Genomic DNA, 21,103 nt, shown 5'->3' on the forward strand with positions numbered 1-21,103 from the left:
AGATTCATAGAGTACTTCCCCTAACTTACTTGGCCATGCGATGTCCTGACAAATTCCACAAGGTGTGGGGTCCCTGGAGCTAGGTGACTGTGGTTAATGACCGTTACATTCAATATTACAGGCATTCTGTTTAATGAGTATGGAGGGTTATTTGCTAAAGTCTGTTTTAAAGGGGAAAACACAATTTTTTCAAGCTTTCTTAAACCCCGAGGCTGCTTAAAGTCAGAATAAAAAAGTACTCCATCTCAAACCTGCAGAGGTCATGTAGAAGTCAATTGCAGATGTCCCTATTACAATTGGAAGATATCATGATCTGTGCTGAGTTTGTACAATAATCCAAAAAAAATGTGGCTTTCAGAAGATAATCCAAAAAAGTTTTTGGGCGTCAAACCCGAAAAAAAACGTACGATTCAGATTTTTTTCACAATTTTATTGTCTTTTTCCGCACCAGATTTTTTCAAGTCAATTTATCGATAAATAAGATGAAAATGTGCATGGGAGTTTTGTCAAATATGTTTTAATAAAATAATGAGAAATATTCTGATTTTAGTAAATATCCCCCTTAATGTCCACAGAGGAAGAATCCCACAGCCACCACGAGCGGGTTCCAAAATCATGCCAGTCTAAAATAAAACAAAGCACAGCATAGACAAAGCAAGACTTTCTGGCTATCTGGTCAGCCTTTATAAAGCCATAGACTATGTTGTGGAAGAAGTGTGTCATGCGGAGGCCAAGGCATAGGTAAAAACTGTGCAGGGGAAATTTGCCTTCTTAAATATTCCTGGAAACTCAGTTAAAGTACAAGGAAAACCTCAGCAAAATTGACGTCCATCTGTTATGGTGACAAAAAAAATTATCCATAGCCAGGTACCAATCCACAAAATTGTGCATGATTCCTTTTTTTGGTGATTATCACTGGGTGACTCTATACCAAATCATGCACAGCAGGGGACAGAGAAGTGGAGCTCCCTCTTTTTAAATTTTAACTTATAGACCCATGCCGGGCCTAAGATTTTTATAAGTAAAATGTTTTATTTACAATGGTTTCATTTACTTAAGTGCTATATTAAACTGTAGGGTCATGCATATCCACATTTGGTTGGGCAGTTTGGCTGATATTGAACATTCTGCCCGACCATCTGATGAAGTGAAGATTGTTTCTACTGACAGAACATTTTCATCAGCTGGCCTTAAGTAAGTGTAGAAGATTCAAAGTTCCTTCTCACCTCGTGTTCAAGCAGGAAACAATAGAGCAGCGGCTGTACACGTATATGGTTCTGTACAGCTGGCCCATGGTTGGAGTACCATGCAGGTCAACGCTTGTATCGCCACCTTTAGTTGGCATATTACAGTGCAGCTCAGATGTATAAAAGGTGCACTACCATTAAGCAAGGTGAATTAAAATGGGTGGTTGGAGAAAAGCAACATCAGTAAATGATTAGTGATCATAGAGCTATGTGACTGTACTGTGGTGTTTGCATCTTTACTCTGGGGACACTGTGGCTTTACACTAGTACTGCTTTGGCACTGTGGCTCTCCATATATATATTGCTCGGGCACTGTGGTTTCTATATTTTTTACTAAAGAAACAGATAAGGCACTGTGCAGTGTCCTGCAGGTGCAATAGCTCCAAAGAGTTGCAGCCTGCCACTGCTACATGATTGATTTAGGAAAGCTTTACTGGCACTTGCAGGGGTTCATTTTGTCTAAATTAGGTAGGCACACCAAAATAATGTCATCAGGCCCCCAGGTTCACAATCTTTACCAGGATCTATGGTTCTCCTGTTATGCCCGGATAAGTAAGATATTACAGAGGTGAGGGGCAACATAAGGGGCAGTCTATGAAGTCCCTGGTCATTGCACTTAAACACATGCAGCACTTTAATTATGGGGCTATTTGCGTACCTCCCCCTCCTGCAAATCATGAGGACATAGACATCGCTGCTTTTATGGGACCAGCTGCAAGTGTCTGTACTCCAACCAGAGCCAATGACCTGCAGCACTTTATTTTTGCAGGGAGACAGAGTGCAAAATTGAATTGTGACCACTGTTTGCACTTTGCACCCTGCTTTCCTGCTCGTTAATTAACCCAATAATCTTATAAAGGATTGAATGTGCACAGTAAAGAATGCAGACAGATAATAAGACCCCAATTCACTAATTTTGTGCCAGGGAAGTGCAAGAAGCACAGAATGTAGAGGAAATGATGTGATTACATATGAACATTGTGCTAGGGACAGTGACTTGGTGGATGGCAACAGCTCCCTTTCACCCTTCATGTCTATGTTTCATACAGTAGTTACAGTAAGAGATTTATTTATTTCCACTGTCAGTGTATTAACTTGCAATCTATAAATCAGCTCTGGACTGTGAATAAGTAACTATAGCTGCCAGCATGTAAATCTGCAGCAGATCAGTGACACAACTACCCAAGGTTTTACAGATTAGTTGAGTGTGTTGTTTATTCCAATGTAAATCACTGCTTGCTATATGCCAAGAGGCTTCGCTGATTTTAAGTCTTGCCAGAAGCTTATGGAAGTTTCACCTTCAGAATCCCTTCAGTGAGCAAGATGCCTGACTGATCCAGTCTTATTCGGTTTGGTTCCTTGTTAATTTGCTGAAATCCCCTCTGCCTTATTGCATCAACTCTCTTCTGGATCCTGCAACTCTGTCCTCGGACAGGTACCTTGCTCTCCACGTGGCTATTGGTGTTGACAAGGGAGGGGGTAAATAAGAGCAGAGGAATGAAGCAACCAATCCGAGATAACAAAGGGCTGTGCTCTCCAACTGAATGGCAATGCCAAGGGGAAGGGCAGCCTGTATTTAACACCCAATGAGTGCAGAGCTGCTATGAGAGGAGAGTGCAGTATATAGGGCAGTGTAACAAGTAGTGTAGGGTGGCTGAAATTCACTGGACTTTCAAGCTATCCTCAGAGTTATCAATCTGTATGGCTGAATGACAAGGACTCATTACCAAAATACAGCAGGATTATTACCAAACTCCCAGTGTTCCACTGCATTCTACTTGTGTGCCCCCTGTTATCTCTGTGCCACTCTATTGTTTTGTGGTACCACTCACATACTGTGAGTGACATAGCTGTGCATAGACCCATCTTTCCAAAGCCTCTCCTATTAACAACCAGTGCAATGTGGGCTCAGTTGCTCTCTGTGATAATGCATCTCTGACCTGTCATTTGACAGTGGAAGCTAATCCCAGCCTCGGTAGCCACATGACAGTTAATGCTGGACCAGATCACTCTTAAAAGCAGGATGCTGGCTTTGCAGAACCCAGAGCTAAGTAGCCTCTGAGAAACTGAATCTGAGAGGGATTGGAGCGAGAGGAACATACTGCTTTATCATTGCACATCTTTGCAGATCACCACTCCTCTGTTTCTGTTCCGATGGCTCCTAGGTTCCAAAAAGAAGGCATTTGTGTTTATTTACTCACCCTGCTGGGTGCCTGGGCAGCATCTACTCAGGGATTGACCAAGAAAAATCAATGTCCATCCTGTGGAGTGCAAGACAAGGAGGTAATGATGGAGCTGGCCAAGCAGCAGATCCTGCAGAAACTCCACCTCAAGGAAAGACCCAACATCACCCACCCAGTCCCTCGAGGGGCTGTAGCCAATGCTCTGAGAAGGCTGCACCTTAACAAGCCCAGAATGGAAGGGCTATTTGGATCTATGAATTGGGACAGTAATACAGAAAATCCTGACACAGACCAGCAGAGTTATGAGATCATCAGCTTTGCAGAAACTGGTAAGGATCTATTAGGAGTGAATGTATGTACAGTTCCGCTCAATACATGTTAGGTTAGCAGTGCCTTGATTGGCATGTGAGCTGCTATCTCTGATTCAGGCAAATGCCTTCGGGATAGTATATATATATATATCTTCCTGTGCACATACACCAAGATTGATATAGGGCACAATGTCCGGTATGTTAATACAAAGCTCTCAATGCTACAGTGCATACTTTATGTTGTGTTTGTGTTCTCTGTGCCACACAGCCAACATTGATTTGAATTAGGTTATTACTTGCTGCCTCACTCTCTATAATCTCAGCTTTTACATGCTGAGTAACTACATTTAAAAGGATACTCTACCTTGTTTGTAAGTAAATACTTGCATGTACTCCCTTTCAAGTAAGCTAAAATCGGCAAAAAATAGTTATTGCTTCACTTGACAAAAGAAAAGCATCCATATATACTTGTCCTTATAGGACATGGAAGCTGTCATATTAATTTCTTCTCAATAAGTAAACATTTACATATTTTATATTCCACACAACATGAACATCCCCTGAGGGGAATATAAGTTTTTGCTTTGCAGAGGAAAGTAATATGTTATATCCCATACATCTACCCAAATGTAGATTTGCAGTGATGTAAGACTATGGCATTGCCAAGTTGCATTTGTGTGGACACCACAGAGTAGCAGTTGTACTCTATGTAGTCCAGGCAGTTAGAGTTCCTGAACAGAACCTTGTAACCACTACTCTGTGACAGTCACTTGTCTGTGTGGGGAACAGACTCAACTGTCTTTGGGGGCAATAGAGTGGAGTAAATGTGGGGTCCCACAGAACAGTAGTTACAGTAGATAAGAAGAATGGGGTTGATATCAAGGAAATCTGTGCAAAATGATGTCAGTAATAATTTATGTCAAGCCTGTAGACCTTTATTTTTGTTGATGTACAACTCCCAGGCAACACTTATCAACTGCAGAAGTTTTTTTAGTCCTAAGACTTGTAGTTTAGTTCATAGGATTTGAAATAAAGAATAGGGTTCCACATATCAACAGGCAGTCCTTGCCTACTTCATTATATTATGGGTCAAGTCAGAAGACCAAGGGGATCAGTCCAAGACACCCTCTAGCAGTGGTTGTCTGATTTTTATGGCTCAATCACCCTTTTTGAGGTTACACCTATGGTGAAGGACCCTTTTAGCCAAAACAAAGCTATATGTAAAACCATGCTTTATTATCCATTCACCCATAATTCCTACAATATATCAAAGAGCAAATAAATGCTCAACTCCACATTCAACTCTATTTTACCTTCATGCTAAACTTAAAAGTAGAGTCCTGAGTGGGTCTATTTTCCCTCAGGTGGACCTGCTCTGCAGTTTTGGAACCACCATCCTTTTAGCATACCCCACACAATCATCATTTATGTATATACCACATATAGTGCCACCAAGTTTTGCTGTCCTTTACATTAATTTAGAACAAACAGGGGTCTTACAATAATTTAACGGACAAGGGTTACAGAATGAAAAATAGAATCAGAGAGCCTTGCAACCAAGAACTTTCAATCTAGCACAATGCAAACAGAAGATGCATAAATGCAATGCTGTATCAGTGCTCTTATCCGTAAACTGGCACTACTACCCAGATTGGCATATGCACTGCCCAGCAAGCAAAGTGCTTTTTTTTATTAAAAAAAAAGCCCCTGCAGCATATGGTGGGACCCTTTTTAACTGATAATCCTGGATCTCATTTATCAAAATCTTGACAGATGCAAGATATAATAGCAGGTACTGTTAGATGCCTATAAACTTGTTTGTGACATGCTTTTAGCACTTTCTATTAATCTGATTTTGAATATCACACCTTAATTAATCTTGAGCTAATGCATTTTAAGCACTACTGACCCAATAACATTTCAGCATTTTAATTAGGTGAAAATGACATCTAGGGAATAAGGGCTGCCTTATCACCTTTCACCCACAAGCAGATTAGTTGCAACCTACTGCACCAAACTTGTGGGTCATCTGAATGTCCACACAGACCCCCTTGCACATGGAGCCCTTGCAGGTTCCAGTTGGTTCAAAGTATTGCAGAGTGCCTCAACACACCAGAATTCTAGAGACTATGGGTAGAAAACAGTGGAATGATCTTATTTTTACAGCTTTCACACGTTGTATTACTAACCCACCTTCTCTTTGAGTTTGCTCAAAATGACAGTGGGGTGACATCTAATGGGCGGAAGAAGAATTTGCATCCACCTAGGCAGTCCTAGAAAATTTAGATAGGGGTGACTAGTCTGAGGGAAAGGGTTACATACAAGTGGAGAATAGTTATTGTTCTCCTCACAGCTAATTCGTTTACTTCCCATTTTAGGGGGCATATACTGTACATGATAATAAGAACCTTGGAAGAATCATGTTCTTTTGGTATTTCATTATGTTTTTGTTTTCCTGTTTGTAAACAAGACTTGCCCAAGTGTTTATTTTTCCCTTGAATGGGCAGAGGCGGAAGGTTGACCTTTACAGTTCTCCCTGAGAAAACAGTGGAAGCAAAAAGACTGTATATACCATAGGCCTAACAGTTATCACCATTTCTTTTAATTGTACTAAATGTAAATAAATGTTTATAAAATTAATTTTCATTCTAATATGTAGAAATCCTTATAATGGATCTGTTCTCTTCCCACAGAATACAACAATGAAAGCAGTATTACACTGAACTTCCAGTTTACGAGAGACAAGGAGCAAACTGCACATGTTCTACAAGCCCACCTGTGGCTTTTCCTCAAGGCAAATAGGACAAGCCAGTTAAATGAAACTATTAGATTATACCTGGTCCAAGAAGCTAATTCTCAGCGTATACTGATCAGTGAAAAAATAATTGACCCAAGATGGACTGGTTGGCAAACTTTCTCTATGAAGTCAATGCTCCAGTCTTTCTTTGATGGAGGAAATAAGAGCTTACAACTGGAATTGAACTGTGATGGATGCCTAGATGTTCCAGTTTTAGTTAATCCCAATGATTCCCATCAGCCTTTTCTTGTAGCACAAGCCAAAGTACATGAAAGAAGTCACCATGCTACAAAAAGAAGTCTTAACTGTGATCAGAACTCCAATCTGTGCTGTAGGAAAGACTATTATGTAGACTTCAAGGATATCGGGTGGAATGATTGGATTATAAAACCAGAGGGATATCAGATAAACTATTGCATGGGTCTTTGCCCAATGCATATCGCTGGAGCCCCAGGTATGGCAGCCTCATTCCACACCACGGTCTTCAATCTCATCAAGGCCAACAATATCCAGACAACAGTGAACTCTTGCTGTGTCCCTACCAAAAGGCGCCCTTTGTCCATTCTTTATTTTGACAGAAATAACAACATTCTCAAGACTGACATTGCCGATATGATTGTAGAAGCCTGTGGATGTAGCTAGGGGGCTGCATAGGTTTTGGACCTTTAAGTTAAAAAGAGAGAAGCTGGCTTCTGTCTTTATTATTTGCTTGAAGATAGGAGAAGAACATGTGAAAAAAGTGATGCCACAATTACTTACCAAATTCATGAGAATCACTTCATGGTTTTACAACACTAACAAGATCACCCTCTCTAAACTGATCTAGGGGGCTGAAGCACAAAATTGTCCAGCAAGGTCAGCAGCCATTTCTTGCTATAGACTCCAATACATCAGTTAATTTAATACTCCTCCTATAGCTCTTGTACCAAAGATTATGCAACTAGTCCAATGCATCATGTTACAATTTAAAGTGCCAAACTGAAAGTCTGGATGGGAACAGAATGACAAATACCTCTTTCCCATTAAGTTCACTTCTCAGAACTCTAAATGTCAGTTTGGGATGATGATGATTTACAATGTTATAATCCCCCCATTCAGAGAGCACCTTCGGATGGTGAATAACACCACCACTGTAATGTATTATATTTTCTATGTTATTTGTATATTGCTATTTTATTACTTTATCACTGTTTAATAAAATGTTGCCTGAAAAGAAAGGAAAAAAAGAAACAGTTCCGGTTTGCTTTATTTTCTTGTATTGGACACATTTTAAATTAGATGTAGGGGTTTTTCAGAACCGGGATGGGATCTGTTACCCGAAAACCCTTTATCCAGAAAGCTCTGAATTACGGGAAGGCTGCCTCCCATTGATAACATTTTATCCAAATAATCCAATGACTGCCTTTTTCTCTGTAATAATAAAACAGTATCTTGATCCAAACTAAAATATAATTAATCCGTATCGGAGACAAAATCAGCCTATTAAATATTTTCTAGTACACTTAAAGGAGAAACAAACCCTTTAATAAAAAAAAATTATGAAATGTTCCAGAGTGCAAAACAAACTACCAGCAATAAAAAAAACAATCTGGAAATGATGGGGCTGATGTTAACAAGCTCATTTTTGGCATCAGCCATATTGAAGAATTCCAGTGGTTTGACAGCATTAACATATTTTGTTATCACTGTAATTTTTGGAAAACTGCAATATTTGACCAAAAATAACCAAAAAGGACAGTTCTTTAATAGGTGCTGCAACATAATATATTTTATTTTGTCTTGGCAGTTCTGTCTTTGCATTGCTTTTCATTAGCCTAGCTGGGTTTCTACTGAGACACGGGGTATAATTCATAAAACTGCAGCAGATCTTACTATGAAGTTAAAATCCTTAGCAGCCAATTAGCAATAAGTTTGACTGATGAGCAAAACCAAGCAAAATTCTGATTGGTTAATGTGGCTTACATCTCAAGAGTAAAATTGAGTGGTGGCATAAAAGAGCATTGTAAAAGGATTGCCATGAACCCCCATATTCCACCACTGTGGGTTTAAATTCTATTCTAGCCCTTGTCCAGTGAGTTTCATTCTAAATATCCCAGCATATAGCACAGGCTGTAACTTCACAACAATATATCACAGTTTTATTCAAAAATTAACCTATACAAGTCCCAAAGGAGCTAAAAAATACTTATTGTACTTGGGGTCATATACAGTAGGTGTTGGATCTATTAACAGGAAAACCTTTATTCCAAAATACCCAGAGTACAGGAATCTAATTTCCCATAGAGTCCTATTCAAACAAATGATTCCTAATATTTGACCTTGATTTGCTTTATCTGTGTGATAATAAGCCAGTACTTTGTACTTAATGTTAACTAAGCTTGCATAAACCCACAATGATGGCAAAATAATACTATTGGGTTTTTATTGTAAAGCCTAAAGCTGGCCATAGTACAAAGAATCCTTCCCATCTCCCGACCTGCCACTAACCATTCAGATCAAATAAAGTAGTTAAAGAACAGATCAGCCGATGTTCTGCCCCTGACAGCAATCGTACGATAGACAAAGCTAGTCTCCCACTGAAAATTGTCAGATCGGCAATACATGCAGAGATATCAGCAGCCGACAGAAATCTTTTAATCTGGCCGATCGACCAAACGACCAATCTCCACGGGACGAAAAATGTTGGGACTCGCCACACATGGTTCGAAATTCGAGTATTCGTGCGGATCTTTGCGTCTGTGGTCAGCTTTTAAGGCTGTGGAACCTGATGTTTTATTGCTCTTTTCATTCCAACTTGCAGTACAGCAGAAAAGTGTGACAGAATTTTATCAGAGCACAAGTCACATGACTGAGGGCACCTGGGATACTGACAATATGTCTAGCTACATGTCAGATTTCAAAATTGAATATTAAGGAAATCTGTTTGCTTTGTTGAAAAATGTGTTTTAAAAAAAAAAAAAAGTTTTCCCACAACAATATCCCTAATAACTTACTTGAAAAGTCTCATAGTGATGAGCAAAGTTGACCCGTTTCACTTGTATGTGAAACAATGACTATTATTAAAGTCTATGGGCGGCAATTTTTTTCACCCATTGGATTCTATGGTTGTTCTTTTTATGGCGAAACTCTGTGCAAAATTTCGCTCATCATTAGCGAGATACTGACACCAGAAATGAAACCTTTTTTTTACATCTATCATAATATTGTCTTCGCATTCTATTTATAATTTTGCCATAAAAGTATTTACAGATGCTTTTACATTACCATTTGTTTCCCAATTTTCCTCTATAAGGGGGCTGCCATATTTGAGCTTCAGTAGTCTGTTAGCATTAGAAACACTAAAAGGTGGCCATACACAGAGAGATCGCCAAACGAGCGGATCTCTCCCCCATATGCCCACCTTGAGGTAACGGGCGGTCGGATCGCAGGACCGCATCAACGAACAGATGCGGCCGCAATCCGACAGGATATTTAGTCCCATCCGATCGACATCAGCCCAACTTTCTGCCAGATATCGATCAGGGAAGCCCGTCGGAGGGCCCCCATACACGGGCCAATAAGCTGCCGACTCGGTCTGTCGGCAGCATTTATCGGCCCGTGTATGGCCACCTTAACTGACATGCTGAGAAGGGACAGTCAGGTTGACAAAACAGTCAGGTTTAGGAACTTCAAGTAACAAATACTTACAAAAGCAGCCCTACCAGTGAAAAATTATCAACATGAGCTATAGGTAACTTTTGATGAATACTATTTTTTTAGGGTCAGTATCACTTTAAATGTGACATAAGCAATAGAACTCAGCGGTGAAGCTTTAGAAGACTCTTCTTCATTGCTTCTGTTTGGTAGCCACCAGGATGTAGGGGGCATGCATTTATAATATTAGCAGTATAAGACTGCTAATATCATGGAAATGAAAAGAAAAACATCACAAATGTGAATAGCATTTCAAGCTATTTTCTATTAAGCTGTGTGGGCCTGTCATTTTATGGCCTGGTTGTTCTAAATTATGGAAAAATCCCTTATCTGCAAAATGTCAAGACCCATGCATTTCAAGTAATGGATCTTTTACCCATTTTAGAAGGCAGTTTTCCCAGAAATAAAAGCTCCTGAAGCAGTATATGGTTCTGATATACTTCTAAGTTATATAAATATATAACTTTGGTGCAATATATCAAACATGACTGTACGCCCTATTGTAGTTTACAAAAAAGCTAATTCTTCTAATTCTGTCTGTACCTGTTTGTGTATTTGCTTAATCTTTAAAAGTTCCATGTGTATCATTTACCAGCAGCGCCACAACACAGATTCAAGTCCCAAAATGTAGGCTTGGAGCCTAGTGGGTAACGTATTTAAGGTCACTGGCACACTAATGAGATAAGTGGACTGATTAAAGTGCTTTCCTTTTAGCTTCACTGCTCATATCACGCTTCCAGCTCATGCAGTGGCTGAAGGGTTCGATAGACAAAGTACACCTTACATCATGGTTATATGGCACCAGCGGGGAACATATTTCTTAATACTAGTAAGAACTAGTGTCTGGCTGAACACCAGATACAACCAGAAACTTAAGACTATCAGTGATATGGAATATAAAAACGAACCCTGTATCTGGGAAAGCTATAACTGCATGATATACTATATACAATATGCTTTAAAGGAACAGTTCAGTGTAAAAATAATAACTGGGTAAATGAATAGGCTGTGCAATATAAAAAAAAATGTTTCTAATATAGTTAGTTAGCCAAAATGTAATGTATAAAGGCTGGAGTGACTGGATGTCCAACATAACAAAACAGAACCCAACTTTCAGCTCTCTAACTCTGAGTTAGTCAGCGACTTTAAGAGGGGCCACATAGGACATAACTGTTCAGTGAGTTTACAATTGATCCTTAGCATGCAGTTCAGATTCAAAAGCAACAGTTATGACTCATGTGCCCCCCTCAAATCACTGATTGGTTACTGCCTGGTAACCAATCAGTGGATACCAAGAGAGCTGCAAAGCAGGAAGTAGTGTTCTGGCTATTATGTTAGACATACAGAGACTCCAGCCCTTCACATGTTTTGGCTAACTAACTATATTGGAAACATTTTTTATTATTCTTATCTATTTACTTTTAGTTTTTAATTTTTATACTGAACAATTCCTTTAAAAGAATCATAATCATGACATTAGAGGAGGGGTCATTTACAAACACAAGTGCTCTGAGTAAAGTACCATTTCAGATGCAAGTGTGCACCAATATGCCTTTTTTTTTTTGTGCACATTTTTAAAGCGCTGGCAGGTGCATTCATGAATGACCCCTACGGTTTTGTAAGGCACAAGGCTGTCTGTATACCCATTTTCTACAGTAGTTGTGTAACACAGTCTAAAATGGCTGACCATGTATTATATGGTGTATAAGGGATGTCAGTGCGTGTGTGTAGATGCTGTATTTAAATCAGGTGCTGCGCTAGGAACCAGATCTCTGACTGCCCCCCTTCCCTCAACAATGAGTGGAACTACAGTTTGTTTATGCAGCAATTGCAGAAGAGAGATGGCCCTAAAGGTTGATTATTTAAATGCCACTTTAATGGCATCACACTCTGTGCCTGTTTAAGCCCTCTTACAGTGACACAGCTGGAATTGCTGAAGCCGAAAACAGAACCCTGTGTCCAAAGAGATGGGTCAAACAGTAAATTAGTGCAAGAAATAAAAAATAAAAACTGTGGCTCCCCTGACTGTAGGCTAACCCAGAGTTGAGGCTCCCTGACTCCTCATAATAGCTCTCTTTCATGGCTTAGTACAACTTGTTTCTATGATGCTCATGGTCCAATGGATATGTGGATGAATATGTAAATGATATGACTCATCTTATTCAAACAAATACAATACAATATGTTTGTTTCTTTGTTTGTATATGTAAATCTTAAAAACACACCAATAGCCATTAATTTAATACACAAAGTAGATGCTGATGTGTACATTCAAATAGCCATTCAAAGGTCATCCATACTACTGTAACCATAAACAATTTCATCACTGCATTTCGTTTAATTTTTAACTTGGGAAACTTGCATCATTCATATGTACAAAGGCATATCACTGGAATGGCCTCACCTTATGCTTGTACAGGAGATATTCTGACCCTCTTGCACTTATACGTGACACATGGCTCTTTCCAAACGACCCAGATCTAAAGACTTACCAAAGACACTGCTCATTGTAAACCTGATAACCCTCGTACACATTAGCAGGGCCATTACCCTCTCCCAGAGTTGTTCTGCCGCAGAGCTGAAATTGTAGCTATGGCTTCATCATGGCTTATAAACTGATTGTGACTTTAACAGCTATTTTATATTATGCTCTTTGATCACTGCTACAAAAAGCAATGTATCTGTTTCCCACTACAAATTTTATCCCACTTATAGAACATAAAAGCAGTCAGTTTACAACATTATACCCTTGTAGCCCACAGAGAAAGTATCAAATTGTTCTCTACGCCTTGCACCTGAGTGAGAATTATAGTCATTGCCGTATTCAGTATGTCCTTTGGTGAAGGAGCTTTTTTCAGAGATGTCCTAAAGCACGGCAGAAGTGCACCCTTTGAAATTTAATACAAAATTAACTTGAGCCAATTTGAGCTTACCTAAACTAAAACTGTGTGCTACATTGCTGGCTGCACCTACTTTAGAGTTACAAGGTACAAAGCCCTTTGGTGCAAATAGGCCCGTTTCTTAACACCTGCTTTTACCAGGCAGTAAGTAAAGGACTTGCTCAATATGAACTGTGTGTTCCAAACAAGGGCAGAGCCACACACAGCCATGTTATTAGGGCTCTGAACAGGGTCACACTAGGCCAAATGGACACCGGCAGAAAACCCAGTGGACCCCAGTCCTTGTGGGTCCATCGAGCCAGAACTGGGGTGCTGCTCCCTGACCTCTCCCCCTCCAGATCATACCTTCAAGAAGAAAAAGAAGGTACACTTGGCAGGGGCTGGCAAAGTGGGGTTGCAGCAGGTGTGGGGGTCTGGGGGGGGGGCTTGGGGTCACCTAAGGCGGCCCCAGACTCCCAGTCCAATGCTAGCTCCATATTAAGTCACAAAAGGGGTAATTTATGAACAACTGGGCAGGGTACACAGTGCAAAAACCAAGTGTAAGCCACCATTTTATCCACACTTTGCAACCAGCTCCACCATTAAAGCCCATAAACATGTGTCCTTGTGCTTGTCCTTGAATGGAGCACTAGATGAATGCATTGCCCCCAAGGCTTGGGGAGATGACTCCTAATTCATGTGTCATTTAAATAGACAGAGTACAGAGGATTTCTGTACTTATCGCTTGCCCTATAGCAGGTGGTAAGGACCAGGCTACATTGTGACAACCAGCACTGAAATCTGTGGTTTTCACCGGATTTTTAATCTGGCATTTTTAGTAGTCCAAGTACTCAAAGTTGATTATACTTCAGGTATTTACTGTGTACTTATGCTTTATACTGAATTTGGTAAGAAGCAAGAAATATAAGTCTCATTATTAGCAGAAATATTGCTAGAAAGTTGAAGGTGCAAAAGTACAGTACTGAGTGTTCGGAAAATTTTCCAAGCTACAGTTTTTTTTTTTGCCTGTTCTTGTAAATGATTGCATGAAATGTCTCATGGAATTGATAGGGTTCAATGAGTTCTCCTGAAATCAACACTAACATCTATTCCCTAACCTTTAGCCTACTTGAAAATGTACCAGAAATATTCCCTCATCTTTTTGCAGCCAGAAAAAACAGACTTTTTCCCCAAACACGCCAACAACTGAACTTTGATCCAGTCCTGGTCTGACTTCCATTGTCACCATCTGCATTTATTAGCAATCATTGATATGTTTGTGCTTGGTATCAAACTTATGGCCTTGTGCTTGGTATCAAACTTATGGGGGGAAATTTACTTACCTCCGCAAATCCGCCAGCGTTGCGTTCGCCGCAGTTTGCCACTCTTTGCTAGGCGTAGATTCGTCAGGGCTGCGGAACTTCACGAAGATCCGAAGTTGTGTCCAGGGAGCCAAAAGGTAGCGAGTTGCGCTAGCGTAAATTCGTTAGGCAAAGCGAAGTAGCGCTAGCGACGGCTAATTTGCATACGCGGCAAATTTAAAATTGAATGGACGTGTCTGCTGCAGCGCATACATAAGACTACACAAGCCCAGAGAAAGTAAATAAAAGTATATAGAGCTGTTCTAATGCCCTACACATGTGCCCACAGTATAGTTTAAGGTGCCATATGTTATCAAATGTAGGGGGGAAGGTGGGCACCCGAAAAAATATTTTTGATCTTTTTCAGCCTATCACCCAAAAAACGCCAGTGTTTTTTTGGGACTTAGAAAAAATTTAAACTTTTTTGGGACTTAGAAAAATTTTCATCTTTTTTTTTACAAACTCCTATCTAACTCTATTGAACTTCGCCTGATCTGACCTGGTGAAGTAAACTCTGGCGAAGGAGGTAACGTTCAGAAAAAATTTACGTTCAGTAAATTTGTGTAGTTTCGCTCCCTTCGCCAGAGTGCAACTTCGCCAGGCATTAGGGTGCGAAGTTCCGCTTCTCAATCTAATTCGCTGGTGAATTTTCGCCAGGGCCACTGTTAGTAAATTGGCGAAGTGGCAAAATGATGTCACGCTGGCGAATTTTTGCCAGCGTTAGCCACTTCGCAGGTTTAGTTAATTTGCCCCATGGCCTTTGTTTGCTAAAATTTGTTAAATCCTATAAGTCCTAGTGACCAACAATTGTTCTGCCACAAATCTGCTTTACCCTGGCTTGTTAAGGTGGCCATAGACGTAACAATTACGATCTTTCTTGGAAAAGATCTTTCCAAGAAAGATTGTTCGTTTCAAATACACACATGTACAGCTGAATCGTCAGATATACAGGTAGATATACGGGAAGAAACAATAGAATTCTACCTGTATCTGACGATTCAGCACTAACAATGGGCGATGTTTGGGTCAGTTCAAAGGCACCCGATCAAAATTTTCCGTCCAGCCCGATCGACGAGCCGACCGATATCCAAGTCTTCTGCCGATATCGGTCGGCTCTTTTTCCACCATACACGCAACGAATATCATACAAAAATTTGTTTGGTACGATATTATCTGTGCGTCTATGGCCACCTTTAGTTTGAGGAAGAAGAAACACTTTACAGACATATACTGGAACTTGGCATCATCAGGAGCCAATTGGCTCTTCCGGGCCTTCCAATAGTCTATACATCTTGCACTCCTGTTGTTTTTCTTCTGGAAATCATGTCTGAAACTGCATTTAAATAATACATATTTTGTATCCATGATCCAATATCAATATTAAAATAAGGTGGTAGGAATACTTTATACTTATCATTTCAAAATAAACACCAGTATTTTTTCTGAAATGAGAGAGACAACACTGAAAGTCCCTGAACCCAAGTTTAATGCTATGTCTGGCTTATAATTAAATATCAAAATCTAGACGATTGGTAGGAGAGGACAGTGGGGTCTTAGTACAGGACACCCATTTGTTTTCTATTTCCTTACCAAAGCTATAATTATGTTAGGGATGCACCAAATTCAAGATTTGGTCCCACATTGTGGCTGAATCCAAACCTAAATCCAAGCCTTTTAGCAGGATTTAGATTCACTTAATCCATGCGCCTGGCAAGAATAAATGTGAACAATTAAAATTACGTGATTTTAGACTACATTCTTACTAGTTTTACTGCAATGTTTTTAGATTTTTTTTGTAAGATTTTGACAATTTTTATTTGTATATACAAATTAGCATTACAGTTTGTTGGAAGATTTGGTATTTTTATTATACAAAAAATTGATTCAGTGGACCCTAATTTCTTGGGACATAAATTTTACCATAAACTCTTGAAAACATTGCTTAATATTTATGTAACTTCATTTTGTATCCCATATGTTAGATATTTGTACTTGACTTAGGAACCAATAAAACTGCAGTGTATGGCAACACTTGGTCAAGAAGATAATGAAGCACCTTGCCAGCCACATTTCACTACAGGTGAGTCTATCAGCACCCCTTGTTACAGCTGTTATCAGATGATGTCAGCTTTCAGTTATCAAAGTCAGATAAATAAGGAAAAATAATCAGTTTCCTGAACATATCTCACTCTCCTGCTTTATGTATAAAACTGAGAAAAAAACTGGAGCAGCAAAAATAAAAAAATAAATAAAATGTATATTAAAATTCCAGAATGACCTCAATTAACAAACTTGAAAGTCTTTTGGTGTTGTACATAGACCCAGTATTGTATGAAATAATGTAAGGACTGCATATCTATATGTATTTGGAATAAGAAACTGTACATGCTAGCTGCCATTTCAAATTAAAGGGGATGGCGCCCAATCCACAGCTCAGATCTTGGTCTGTGTCTTTCCTGTCCCTTGAGAAGCAAAGATCACCTTTTTATCATATATTGCACTAATGCTCTTATATCTCTTTGCTTCATTACTGATTTGTGGCACAATATGAATTCCTGCCTGAGCCTCACCCTGTCTTTTCATACATTGGCTAAGGTTTCTTCGCCCTTAGTAAGTATCAGTTTAAAACAAAAGCTGGAAACTAATGGAATCTAAACCTAAAAAATATATACTCAGTCATATAAATATAATGTCAATTCATGAGTAATGTTTGGGAGGGGGTATAATGCAGAGAATGCACCTTGCTGTGACAATATTTATCCCCAATGGGAGGAGGGTAGTAGTTTTGCTGTGAAGTTTGCCAATGCATGGCTTTCCATAAAAGACCTTATAACCACATATTTATGGAAGTTGTTTTTTATGAAATGGCTTAGCCCCCATGAACCTTCTTCAGTATTCTCTGCTTATGACTTCTAAATACAAAGCATCTAAAAAGACAGATTCCTGCATGGACTTGTGTTTGACATCCATAGTGATCCAGAATTTTTACAGATGATGAACCGTTTACACTCAATGAATCCCTTATGTGTTAAAGTCCTGTGTACTGATCCATTTTATTTGGCTGGAAACCACAAGACTGTAAACTGATTGTCACGTGAAATTGTGACGATTATTTGCTAAGCTTATGTGTTACAGCTTCCTGGGTTAGAGACATAGGACAGTGCTAGACAAAGACCATCAGCACCCAACTAAATATTATGAAGCAACAATGAGGTCCCAGGCCCCATGATAATGTGTTCCTCACACTGTAGCATCTATAGCAAGTTAATGTGCATGTTATGTGCAGTACCTATTTGCTTCTGAGAACATCTGCCCTTCTACTCCTCAAAAAGGTTCATGATCAATGATGAGGCTGATCTCCATTTGCAGGTGTTTTCTTTTGTCTCAGCAGCATATTCAGATTGCAGACTAACCTATAAACACAGACTCTTAGGACAAAATAAAAAAAAGGGCGCAGAAGAGTGCATACATGGGCCAAGCTACAGGACAAGATGCAAGATTAATGATCCTTTTATTTTGAGTAAGTCTGGGTTGTCCTGGCATTAGTTCACCATCTACCACATTAGGGTGCTATTGACCTTAACAACTTGGTAACTGATATGTGTCCAGAGAAGGAGACAGTTCTAGATGTGGTGATATTGAGAGTTTTAACTTTGAACTTATAACTCAGAAGGCTGCTTATGCCTGTTTGTTACTTTATTCAATGTAAATGTCTTTATTTAAATACACCACCCAAGCATCAGTGGAAACACAAAACATATCTTCCCTATAAATAACATTTTTAATGACCATGCCAGTAGAATACCATCGAGAAGCCAAATCAGTAAAATTCCAATCTAGGTTCCAACACACAAGAAAAATGTAATTAAATTAAGCCAGTCTCAAGGGAAAATATACTCTGTTTAAAAGGTGTTGCTTTCACCTTATGCTACTTATGCTTTCAGACTTATACAGTGGGAAAAAGGGGGGAGGAGTCTTGGTAAGATAAGGAAGTGGCAGGCTGCAGTGAGTTAAGGAACATAATGGGATTGGCCGATACCGGAAGAAGTAGTTGGGGTAAGGTGCAGCGATTTAGGCAGAAAGCAGGGTGGGTCACATATTGGTTCAGGAAAGGTGCAGATTTCTGCTTTGAAGAACACAGTTTTCATTATCAGGCAGCAGAGAGAAGCACATCCACCTGCCTTACCAATTTTGGTGTTTATTGTCACAGCTTGGTGGTAGGATTGCTTGCCAGGGCTTGCGTTAGGTTAAAAACACAACTGTGCTGGTTGCATTTATAATGTAACATCTTCATAATAATTGTTATATGTTTGCAATAAAGTGTGGCCCGTTATAGCCCAAACCGGTTCCTCTTTTCTATTAGATTGAGATGATTAGATTGAGGATAGGGTTTTTGGGAGGCACGTGATAGTTTGGTTCCTAGCAGGGAGTGTTGATATCTCCTTGAATCTGTCCTAGTCATTGTTTAATCCACAGAGAGATCTGAATTAGAATCCATTGCTATGCATGGGGGTCTGCCATACTGCTCACATAGGTATTGCCCTTGGGAAAAACAATATCCCTTATACAAAGGTAACAAGAGGACTGAAATTCCAAAGTAATGAGGGTAAAGCATCATTACATTTTATATAATCTGATTAGTCCTAATGTATTACCTATACGTGAGGATCATATAACATGTTTATATTGTTGAGAATTAGAAAACATGTATTTTTTGGTATAGATCACAGAATATAGATTAACATAGAAGCAGATATAAATTATAGGCACTCAGCAGGCTGTTCCCAGGCATTATATAATGGAAGAGGTGTTTATTTTGATTCTAAGTGCATTATGTGCACATGTGATGTGCCAGGGTTTGGCCTAATGACTCAGTGACATGCTGGCATACTAACCTAGAATACCAGGGACGTCCAGGGCTGCGGCAACTAAACCCTTAATCTGCCTTATTAACACGCACCAATCACAGGCAGCCGAGATTAAGTCAGTTTACTTTCTTAAAGGGCCAAGGGTCAGTCATTTATGCAACTTACAAGAGAAGGAAAATTAAAGCTTCTGATTCCCAGAACTAAAATAGAATTGGTTGTGTAATACGGACTATTGACAGCAGTGCCCGCAAGCTGTGAAGATGATAACACCTTTAGGTGCGCTCGTCCATAGATATAAAATAATTTCTACTGCACTCTGAAGTAATATATAATAGCGAAGCAAAATGTCAGAGTAGGATGAACTCAAGGATTACTACTTGTTAACAACTGGGGTTAACAGTAAAAGGCAATGTCACCTTTCAGTTTACTGCAGCTCGTTGACATTGAATCGATACAACACAATCAATCCTCAATACAAGGAGCGACAGAGTCTTTGCACATAGGTCGGGGAATGTAATAAAAAGTCAGTAACAGAAAAAATATTCTCAATGCAAAAAGTTATGCCTATGCGTGAACAAATTTTCCTTTGCATGAATTTAACCCAGAAACTGTTCAGCGACTTCTTCTGACAGTGGTAGAAGGTTTGCAATTTTTATCGTTTTCACAAATATATTAAAACTTCTTACTGAAAAAGTTGTAATGTTTGTTGCAAACGATTTTGACCTTCAAGCACTTCTTAAAAGTGGCAATGCGCAATTACAGGGGCGATTCACCTTTAAGTTAACTTTTAGTATATTATAGCATGGCCAAATCTTAACAACCATTCATTTGGTCTTTATTATTTATTTTATATAGATTTTGAATTATCTCCCTTCTTCTGACTCTTCCAAGTCTTCAAATGGGGGTCACTGACCTCATCTAAACAAATACTCTGTAAGGCTAAACATGTAACGGGGCAGATTTACTAAGCTCGAGTGAATGGTTCGAATGTCAAAAAGTTCGAATTTCGAAGTAAATTTCTGGGTACTTCGACCATCGAATAGGCTATATTCGACCATTCGACTTTGATTCAAATGATTCAAAGTAAAAATCGTTCAACTATTCGACCATTCGATAATGGAAGTACTGTCTCTTTAAAAAAAAACTTCGACTTCATACTTCGCCAAATTAAAGCTACCGAAGTGCAATGTTAGCCTATGGGGACCTTTCACAGCACTTTTCTACGTTTTTTTTGGTCGAATAGAAATTCTTCGATTCGAACTATTTAATCGTTCGATCTAACAATTTTTATTCGACCGCAGGATTGCCAAATTTGTTGAAAAAACTTCGAATTCGATATTCGAATTCAAAGTTTTTTAATTCGATGGTCGAATTTCGAAGTTTTTTGTACTTCGAAATTCGACCCTTAGTAAATCTGCCCCGTATTGTTATTGCTACTTTTTATTACTCATTTTTCTACTCAGGCCTCTCCTATTCTTATTCCAGTCTCTTATTCAAATAAATGCATGATTGTAAGGGTAATTTGAACCCTAGCAGCCAGAATGTTGAAATTGCAAACTGTAGAGCTGCTACATAAAAATCTAAATAACTAAAAAACCACAAATAATAAAAAATGAAAACCAATTGTAAATTGTCTCAGACTATCACTCCCTACATCATACTAAAAGTTAATGTAAAGGTGAACAACCCCTTTAAAGTTTACAAGGCGCAATTAAAATTCACAATGCAATAACAGTTTAAGGATGAATATTACATTGCGAAATG

General features: G+C 39.1%; 1 protein-coding gene and 1 long non-coding RNA gene across 4 annotated transcripts in view; one reads left to right on the top strand and one right to left on the bottom strand.

Moving 5' to 3' along the window:
* LOC121400685 overlaps window positions 1-21,103 on the bottom strand; it is a 63,095-nt gene that overhangs the window by 18,001 nt on the left and 23,991 nt on the right. The window lies entirely within an intron of this gene.
* inhbc.1.S (inhibin subunit beta C S homeolog) lies at window positions 2,784-7,391 on the top strand. The gene is made up of 2 exons (XM_018248743.2): window positions 2,784-3,759; window positions 6,435-7,391. Exons 1-2 carry the CDS (start codon window positions 3,402-3,404, stop codon window positions 7,178-7,180), a joined length of 1,104 nt encoding a protein of 367 aa, XP_018104232.1. The 5' UTR covers window positions 2,784-3,401; the 3' UTR covers window positions 7,181-7,391.

This window comes from Xenopus laevis, chromosome 2S, assembly GCF_017654675.1.
Source record: "Xenopus laevis strain J_2021 chromosome 2S, Xenopus_laevis_v10.1, whole genome shotgun sequence".
Classification (NCBI taxonomy): Eukaryota; Metazoa; Chordata; class Amphibia; order Anura; family Pipidae; genus Xenopus; species Xenopus laevis.

Coding starts and splice junctions, on each gene's coding strand:
- inhbc.1.S (XM_018248743.2), top strand. CDS start 3,402: ATGGCTCCTAGGTTCCAAAAAGAAGGCATTTGTGTTTATTTACTCACC. Junction 3,760..6,434: donor CATCAGCTTTGCAGAAACTG/GTAAGGATCTAT, acceptor CTCTTCCCACAG/AATACAACAATGAAAGCAGT.